This window comes from Oratosquilla oratoria, chromosome 24 (genome assembly GCF_046742065.1).
Source record: "Oratosquilla oratoria isolate Oo_2021 chromosome 24, ASM4674206v1, whole genome shotgun sequence".
In the NCBI taxonomy this organism is placed as follows: domain Eukaryota; kingdom Metazoa; phylum Arthropoda; class Malacostraca; order Stomatopoda; family Squillidae; genus Oratosquilla; species Oratosquilla oratoria.
In genome coordinates, this window is record NC_134800.1 from 18,317,110 (window position 1) to 18,327,636 (window position 10,527).

At 37.5% G+C, this 10,527-nt stretch overlaps 1 protein-coding gene across 3 annotated transcripts in view; it reads left to right on the plus strand.

Annotated features, from left to right (window-relative positions):
- LOC143038508 (cysteine-rich secretory protein 2-like) overlaps window positions 1–6,506 on the plus strand; it is a 102,616-nt gene extending 96,110 nt beyond the window's left edge. For all 3 annotated transcript variants that reach the window (XM_076207769.1, XM_076207768.1, XM_076207770.1), the window contains exon 6: window positions 1–6,506. This exon is cut by the window's left edge and continues 199 nt beyond it. In XM_076207769.1, coding sequence (XP_076063884.1) covers window positions 1–51 — 51 coding nt within the window. In that variant the 3' untranslated portion in view covers window positions 52–6,506.
- The last annotated feature ends 4,021 nt before the right edge of the window (window positions 6,507–10,527 follow it).

The window sequence follows — 10,527 nt, forward strand, 5'->3', positions numbered from 1 at the left end:
CGAAACTGCAGGGCTACGTGTCGATGCAAAGGCAAAATCACCTACCCCTAGTGTTTCAACATCGACGAAGAAAAACAAAAACAAAAAAACAACGACCTTGACTCTTAGAGAATTCCTTTCCCCGTAAAGAAAACAGTATATATATATATTTTTTTCATCGATGACTTCAATGACTTTTTCACTTCGACAATGACCACGAGACCCGGACTTTGAAATTCCCGAGCACTGCGTCACCCAGGAAGACCTCGAAAAACCTCGAGAGTCGCATTTCCTTCGAAAACCTCGAAGTCTGCACCTCGCTCTAAAGACATTCCCTCCAAAAAAAGTTCGAGACTTGTACTTCTTCTTCCTTTGACCTCGAAACACACGTCTTTTCCGAAGACTGGAGACCCCTTCAGAGAGTCTGCGGTCTTCTCCAGTAACCTCGACTTCGCCCGAAGATTTGCAAAGACCTTGATGACTGCCAGGAGTTCCTTATTCGAAAACAAAGCCTTGATGTTTCCTTGACGGGTGTTCGCTCGTTCTTGGGAGAATCAAATCATGAACTCCATGTGGAGTGCAAACGCCTCCATTAAAACATTACATCCCCCTCAGTCACCTACAGTTCCTCTGTAAAGTTCCAAATTGCCCCATGTCTGTTGACCATTTGTCGATTACCGACTCTGACCAGAGGAGTCGAACCAGTGAATCTTAGTCTCTTGCCTCTAGACTTCGGCGCACGAGTCCTCTTATGGGGCTATCACACCGGGCTATTTTTTCTCCAACCTCCAACTAATCGGTGATACTCCCCGCCTCTAGCATTTTTCCCGCCGTAAAATCACTGTGGCAAACTATTTTGTTTTATCGAAATAAACACCACGTGAAGTTATTAATACGACGTATCCCTTGTTACAGCTTTTTTTTAAAGTATATAATGTACACATGACTTATCTAATCTCAGTCATGTGTATTACGACTATGTACTTGAAAAGGCTGCAATAACAAGCGAGACGTTTTGCTAATAAAGAATCCTTCGTCCTCACTTGTGATGTTTACTTCGATAGACTTGCCGGTAACTGTCACTTTCATATATATTTTGTTTTCTCAACAAAAAATACATAGAATACCACTTGATATGCTGGAGGAAAATTATTTTCTTTCAGCATATCAGATTACTTCTCGAAAGCAGCGAGCTGCAAATCTGCTCGAACAGCCGGAAAAAAGCTAGCCCAGTGTGAAATGCTTCGAACCCTTCCTTATGGAAACTTAAGGAAGATTGAGTGCAGTGATGCGCCGCAATGAGGAGTGGCAGACCTCTGGAATGATCGAAAACCCAGTTATGTTTCGAATCTTACCTTAAAATGAATAAAAAACCCTGGCTCCTAAAAAAACAAAATGTCGGACGAACCTCACGAAATTGGCGGGGCCACTAGATGCATCCCACAGGTCGCTTCTTTTGCTCACAGACACAACCCTTTCTTACACTCTTATGCTCTTTGAGTCCCTGAATCCTGAAGGCCGAAGTTGGGCCCAAGGAGGTTGTTTTTCGTACTTTCTCAAGAAAGACATGAGACCAAATACTCAAATTTCCTCTTCGATATCGGGAGCCTCGATGTGCCTCCTCGTTCTTGGAGACTTGAATGCCTTCTTAGACCACGGCCCAAATTTCAAGCCCAAAGAAGGACTTAAAAGCCTCTTGAAGTTCCTCCTTAGATTCAGAGACATAGAAAATCCTCTTTCGACTTAAGTGCAGATGATAATCATGAACTTGATATCCAATTTTTCATTGGTGGGTTATTTTGACTGAGAGAATGAGTACTATCCAAATTATACTTTCTACTTTTAGTTTTCTTAAAGCTTGCTTCAGACGAGCTTATAATACAGTGATATAATGCAACATATTAAGAATTGCACTGCTTAAAAAAACGGGAGGGGGACAATAACACACTATGTCTTTTTCATATAAGAATAATGTAGAGAATTGCCCCCAAGTTCCCCACTAAGGTGAGACCCACCCTACCCGAATTCTGAAACTTAGAAGTTCTCTTTGGGTCTCTGAAGTTTCGAGGTCGTTCCTCTCTCTCTCTCTCTCTCTCTCTCTCTCTCTCTCTCTCTCTCTCTCTCTCTCTCTCTCTCTCTCTCTCTCTCTCTCTCTCTCTCTCTCTCTCTCTCTCTCTCTCTCTCTCTCTTTTTGGGGAATTCAAAAGTTCTTCTCTTTACCAGTATATTTTGAAGTCTCTTCTCAGACTCGAGAACTCCAAAAGCCTTCTTCAGTCTCTACATTCATTTTATATACCCTGAGGAACTCCACATTTCTTCCTTGAGTTCTTCTTGACATATTGTATTCTGCTCCTTATGTTCAATTCGCCGACACATATTCATTCTTTGAACTCCTATGCTTTACATTTGTTCAAACTTCTATATCCTGTTGGTCCTTCCTCACAATTTACATTGACCATTACGTGCTCTCTGCAACTCCTATATCCTATAAGTTCTTGCTTGACTTTGCATACCATTTCTTTCTCGAACTACCATACCATGCAGGCTCTTCCACGAACTCCGACGCTCGGCTTGTTACTTACTTGAGCAAACTTTCAATTTCATTTTGGGTGATGACTTTCTCTGGGCTACCTGGTTTGATGGTAGCTTCATCGAACTGGCCAACGAGGCTACAATTTACTGCATGTGACCACAAAGTAATGAAGAATATATATATATATATATATACATATATATATATATATATATATATATATATATATATATATATATATATAAAGTTTATAGTGGTGATTATGAAATGTCAGTGTAATCAGAACCCCTGAGGGTTGTGACTCAGGAATCTGGCTTCAGAAATGTCCACAAAAGTGCCACAACGCTCCAGATGCCCTGGAGCAAGATTCCTGTTGAGGAAAGACGTGTGATACAAGTGCCCAAGTTTGCGCAAGTGCCTTCCTATACGTGTGATGTAAATGCTAATATGCACAGTGACGTTCCACAGGACGATATCTGCACAAGTCACATAATTAATCAAGAAACTCTACATGTAAGTATCGAGATATGTACAGTGATGAATGACAGGACATTCCAATGTGATGTGATGTGATGTGCGCCAGATGTACAAAGGAGATATGAACTCCAGATTATTTGCAAGATTCCGTGTGTTTATCATTTATCTTGAGTGGGAACAAGAAAATGCATTTTTCCCATCTAATCTGAGGTTTCAAATCTCTTTAAACAAAAACTTCCCACTTCGACTAGCTAACCACCAAGAACCTTCTTGATCGGTTTTCTGTGTGGGAGGAAAATGTAAGGATGTTAATGTGTAACCTTGTAATCTTTCCATACTGATATCAATAGGATAGTTCAGAATGTGTTACACAGTCATTAATAGTGATTGGTACCAATTTTCTTTCAAAGAAAAAAGTGAATCTCATTCTGATGAACTTTGTGGGAAGCTTCTCTGTATCGTCCCAGTAACTCGCATACACGCTTTGAGTTTCTATAAATTATTTTTCTCCATTTTTTACTACTTTCCCTCAATGTTAGTGTGCATTTTACTTTGAATACTATCTTTCTGTTTCAAGGTCACACATCTTTCCCTGTTTCTATGTAGAGTTATGACTCTTAGCTAGCACGTTCTGGATCGATGTACTGTAGTCCATAGAACTAGGACAGCCTTATAAATCAATGTTGGCTCCCTACAAAACAGTGCTTCATAAATTCTGTCTGTCTACATCAATATACCAAGGACCTCTACTATGCCAGATACCAAACGATTTCATCGTGTAGCTCAGAGGAGGTCCCGGCTTCAGCAAGGTCTCTTTGATCGCAGTTCAGCGCTGTTTACCAGAAGCTTCTCTTCGTCTTAGCACCCGAAAGAATGTCCGTCCAGCATCCACGAAAGCAGTGTTATCCCCAGTCTCCTTGTCAAGAAGATAACAACTGCTTGGGCGTGGAATATGTTTACTTGAGAATCCATTCGAGGCGTTTCCCGTCGTTGAAGACCACAGAGTTGTTCCTGAACATGTCCTTACATTTGTCTACCCTGTATTTGTCTAATTGCACTATACAGGAAAGGAGCAAAGCTCGTAGGGTCCCGTCTCCTAGTCTCCTATTCAACATGAGCGCCACGGTCATGCCACAATCTCACATCGAAAGAGTAATGATTCATTAACAAGAAACAAAATTTCATTGCTTTTGGAAAGCATAGCCAGATGTAGACGGCTGTTGTAAGGGAAGATGGGTAAGCATGTCCCGCCTAGGAGGTACGTTGGCTCCCCTCTGTAAATCCTTCCCCTTGTTTCCAAATGATGGCCGTATGGACGCATAAGAGTCACAAGCGCTCCAAAGCTGAATACAAATTGTTATGAAAATGAATATACTTGCGGAGCTAACTTGTAGTGACAGCACGTGGCCGCCAATTTTTTAACCTACCCCCATGCCTGCGTCGAGTCCAGCACTCTACCGACTAAGCCAGTGTTTCTCAACCTTTTTACCCTTGCGTAACCTTTAAAATGAATTGCATGTCTCAAGGAACCCCTGCGCATAAAAAAACAACAACATATACCATATCTTTCTCATTTCATTTTCATCGTAATAATAGGTTAGATAGGATGATGTCTATATTACATTATTACAATAACCAAGAATATGTGCGTGCGTGTTTGATTATATTACATATATGAAATTAGATAAAAGAAAAATCAAAAGTACATTAGTTTATCTCACTTGTTCTCGCGGAACCCTGGTTGAGAGACGCTGGATTAAGCCAAAGACTCGACTACGAATTGTTCGATAGTGAGTTGCGCGGCTGTACTGGTGGCGCAAACTCCGCTCCTTGAGGCACAACACTTCTAGCTACATATGTGATACACGTGCGTCCTTTACCACTAGTGCATTCACAAATGTTACAATTTGTGTTCAGTATGTATTCAGGTTGCGAACGCTTGTGGGCCTTACACGTTCTTAGGGACACTATATTGAAACAAATGGAGCAAATTACACAAGGACGCCAATGTACTTCTTGGATTGGAGGCATGAACCCAGTGTTGACAAGAACATAGAAATATGCCATACTTAATGACTTTATAAAGTCGAACGATGTACCTCAGAATGCTCTTGACATAACAGTGTTATTGGGGTTAGGAGGTCATGACGTAATAGGAGTAGGACAATACTGTCATACGATTTCAGCCCAATGCCTTCGTGAAGGCAAGTAACTTCCATAGCAGGTACCTCAAGGGTACTTCTCAATAGACATTTCCACTCCTTCACTACTCCTCTACATATTCTGTTGCTGCAAACTTCAGACGACCGTTATCATAAAATCTGAAATTAAGCTTCTGACAGCTGAAAGAATTTCAAGTCAGACCAAGGTCTCATAACTTTTTGATGAAATCGCTTTGAGTTTGCAGAAGGAAAATTCATTACATGTGCCATGTTGCTGAAGGGTCTAACACACACACACACACACACACACACACACACACACACACACACACACACACACACACATATATATATATATATACATATATGCACAAATTTCACTTTCGTGATATATTCACATTATCAAAGAATACAGTTAATGTGAATATATCACGAAAGCGCTCGGACTCCGTGTGTTTTTCCTCTTCCTAGTGGACTCTGCATATATATGTGTATATATATATATATATATATATATATATATATGTGTGTACATATATATATATATATATATATATATATATATATATAATTAACAGAAGTAACTGTTGACGGAGAGTATTAAGTCAGCCTATTCAGCTTTGTGCTATTCTCTGGGTTTTCTGTACTTGTGTATGACATCATGGGGTCAGAGAACAGTCCTACACTGTTCTTGTCCACAACAGACGGAAAGGCACTGCATGGGTGGCCTCGACTCCAACAGATACTTAATCATGTGAATGCGCAATGGAATGCGCAGTGAAAAGGTTAATGTGATGAGGTACTCCATAAAATGTTGTGCTTAATATTCTACAGAAACACGCACAGTGTAACTGCCAATGCACCGCAATACAGTGATTATGTAGTGCAGATGATGCATCGAAGAGGTTTGTGCAATATCTATTGCACGGATCGCATATATCTGAGAATTACGTCAACTTATTTATAGTTATGGGAGTACAACAGTGGGTGCGACTTAGCAGTAAAGTGCTATAGTAACTGTATATTTACAAATAACGAATTCACTTTTCATGCATTGAAGGTGAATATGTTGTATTACCCTATGTTCAATGGTGGAAATTGTATTCCACTGATTTAAGCAGTACACACACACATATATATATATCAATAATAGTCTTTGGTAGATGTCTTGGATAGAATAAGACGAATCTGCAAATTTGACTAAAATAAGCAACATTTGAAATAATGTATTTAAAAAAATTAGAGATTATTTATTATTGGAGAACTCTATATTTATGGTGTAAATATTTTTGTAATATAGGAAAATATATTCAGCGTTGTTATAACCTAGAAGTAATAATAAACTTAGTGATGTCCATGTTTTTTATATCAAATACCTTGAAACATCAGTTACTCTTCGAAACGAAATAACAATTTACATCAATATGGCAACTTCTGGATTATTATATTTTAAGAGAAAGAGGTGATTTAAAAACACTTTACAAAATTCAGAAGGGAATAAGATTACATAGACAGAAATAGCTATGTCGACCAATTAGATACTATAAGACAAGGACACAAAACCAAGCCTACAGGAAAAAGTAAAGTTCATTTTCCTTCATTTGATAGTGAAAAGTTCAAAACATTCCCAGCAGATATCATAAACAAAGTACGATAGTTTCATATCAAGTTACGATACAACGCAAACGTCCAAAAGGTAAAAGAAGAAACTAAATGTCGTGTACCAACACCAAATGTATGGGCACGTTATATAATTTATTAAAATGTACTCATGGTATTTTCATTCTGTTCATTCACCAACGTTCTCACTCGCTGGGATTTGTCATTCCTTATATATGGTATTTGCAATAGCTGCTGCTGTTGGACCATTGTTGCTACTTTTGAGCACCTACTAGAAGTATTTACCGGTAACAGATTGTTAAAAGAGGAATTTTAATTTTTAATTTTTCACTTTCCATCAGTACAGTACAGGGCAGGATAGGTAAGATGGAGGAGAGGGGAGGGGTGGATTTGGAGGGTTAGTGTAAGGAAAGAATGAAATGGAAGGAAGAGTTATAATAGGTGTGGGGCAGACCCACTTGCTCGCTTTTGTATTTTTTTTTTTTTTATTAAACATTATTTTTTTTTATCAAACATTAAATCACTCAATTACAAATTACAATTTTATACATAGGCGAGATAACTCACCAGTGAACATAATCTCTGGGGAAGAAAGGCATATTACATATTAGTCAAAGACAAGAGGTGACTATAGGCTATATATCATTCTCACATTCGTTTACATCTGTTCATGACAATTTTTCTAGCCAGCCTAACCAAAGCTTAAAACAGAATGTTAAACAAATTCTTGCTCCAACAATTTCTGTATTATTCACTTTGATGAGACAGATTTTTTTTTTCAAAGCACAGGATAATATGAAATTTATTTTCATCCTAAACCTTACTGGGATTTATAGTAGAAAGACTTCCAAGCCCAAAATAGATTTACTTCAGACATGTTTCAAAACATGTGTAGTAGTTCTATAGTTCATAATGCATGACGTAAATGTGCTTTTGATAATGACTTAGTAATATCATCGATAGCAGGTATATTACAAAGGATTACAAAAGGATTACAAAGGCGGAGCATGCCGACAGGAGACCTTTTGGTCCATATCTAGGCTGGATGCGAAAAAATCATAATGGCAAATAAATTAATAAATAAAAACTATAATAATGTAATTGATAAATGAAATACTTAAATAGATACATAGGTATAGTTAATAAACAAACAGGTAAATAGTAAATAATAATAAATTGACATATAACTAATAACGAATGAGAATCAAGCAAATGATGATAAACAAACGGACAAATGACAACAAAATGAATAAACAAATAAGATAAAATAAATGATAGTCATTACAGCATCTTGCTTAGGTGTTTAAATGATTCTTAAAGCTTCGAACTGAACTACATTGCACTGCCTCTGCAGGAAGTTTATTCCACTCATTAACTACACGGTTGGCGAAGTTGTTTCTAACCACTGCCAAATTAAATCTATTTCCTGACAGTTTGAGACCATTGTTTCTTGTCTGATCCTCATTCAGTGTGAAAATTTTGTCACTTTTGATGTTGTCAATTCCCTTTAGAATCTTAAAGATCTGTATCAAGTCACCTCTGAGTCTACGTTTTTTTAAGGAAAACAGATTCGTATGTTTTAGTCGATTTTCGTATGATTTATTTTTGATATTTGGAATCAGTTTTGTGGCTCGCCGTTGTACTTTTTCCAGTCTGTCAATGCCTTTTGATGAGATTCGGTGACCATACGGAAACAGCATATTCCAAATGTGGACGAACTAACGATTTATATAGCTTGTTAATTAGAGATAGACTTTTGAAGTCAAAAGATTGTGCAATCAGTCCTAGGATCTTATTTGCTTTCTCAGAGGCTGAAATGTACTGCTTGGATGATTAGAGATCGTTATTGATAATTACTCCGAAATCCTTTTCACTATCCATTTTCGTTAACAAATTTTCAAATAACTTGCAATCGTACTCACTGTTATTTTTACCTATGTACATTACCTTGCATTTACTTGTGTTAAATTTCATTAGCCACTTTTCAGACCATTGCTGTAATTTATCTAAATCTTCTTGAATATCTAATTGGTTAAAGTGATCATTTCCCATTCCGCACAGTTTTGTATCATCAGCAAATTTGGAAACAGTAGATTTTAGTCCATGGTCTATATCATTTATATATACTATGAATAGAAGTGGCTCAAGAACGGAACTCTGAGGATCTCCACTTGTAACATTTTTCCATCCAGAAGTTTTTTCATTTAAAACAATTCTGTTTTTGATCATTCAACCAATTACTAGTCCAACCTAAGGCTACCACTTATTCCGTGTGAAGCTAATTTAGTAAGTAGTCTTTCGTGGGGGACGGTATCAAAAGCTTTTGCAAAGTCTAGATATATTAAATTCATATTATTTCTTTTGTCATTATTCGAGATAACTGTGTTGTAGAATTCGAGTAAGTTACGCAAGAACGTTTCCGTCTGAAACCATGCTGGCTATCATTTATCAAACAGTTACTTTCTAAATAATGTTCGATGGCATTTCTGATGATAGTTTCCATAATTTTTCCTACGATTGAAGTCAAACTTATAGGCCTATAGTTATTTGGTTTCTTTTTGTCACCTTTTTTGAATATGGGAATAACGTTAGCTAGTTTCCATTCTCTTGGGACATCTCCGGATATGATGGATTTCTTGAAAATAATTTCTAATGGAACAACAATCTCATTTTTCATTTCCTTTAAGATTCTTGGATGCCAACCGTCAGGTCCTAATGTTATATTAACTTTGAGTTTCTCTATACACCTTTTAATTTTTTCTTTTGTTATATTTACCGTAGTGAGTAAGTTTACCCTAGACTTTTCACAGGTTTCAGTTTGGAGTTCACTTTGAGGTGTTTCGTTTACGAAAAATGAGTTAAAATAATTGTTTAAAATATCACACATTCCTTCATTTGAATATTCAAGTTGACCGTCAGCAGATAATAGTGGACCAATGTGATTCCTAACAACCTTTTTATCTCTAATGTAACTATGCGAATAGTAATATTCAAGCCGTTTGGTAACAGTATTTGGTAACAGTCAACAATTGGTAACAGGGGACAAAAGCAGTTGCCATGTCTAAGTTAATTTTTCCCGTTTTATTCCTTTATATACCCAATGGCAAATCTCAATGGAAGATACAAGAAACCAGTTCCTAACGCAATTACATATTTGTATGCAAAAGCACTGTACTGCCCGCTAGAATGACTGGAGTATTTGTTTCCAACACGTCAGGGTCTCCTTATCCAGTCTTGGGTGGACACCGGTTAGAGAGGCCCCACAGGTAAGAGGAGTCGACATGACGTCATCAGTCTTACTGGTCAATCTCAGCGCCCATATTGCCATATTCGTTGTAATCATTCAAAATAAAGCACAACACCTGAGTTCATGACGCCATTATCATTGTAACCGAAGTCGTTTTTACTCAAACGAAAATGTTTTTAATATTCAAATAAATTATAGTTGTTCATAAGTCGACTGAATCTTGGTCCTGAGGCTTAATAAAACAAACTCTAGAGCTTTGTATGACTTAGACACGACTTTATCGGTTACAAGAAATGGTACGACGGGTATGAGAAAACATATTATGTTACGGGAGATACTCGCAGACCTTGCTGCTTTGCTGGAATCTAATTTGATAGAATCTATTTTTTGTATTATTCTTGAGTGTCGTAGGCAACTAGATCAGTTTTAAGAAATAGCGTGACGAACGTGAAAACTTAACCGATTGAGCCTTGCAGAGCAGTCACTGGTTTCATACAAAAACATACCAG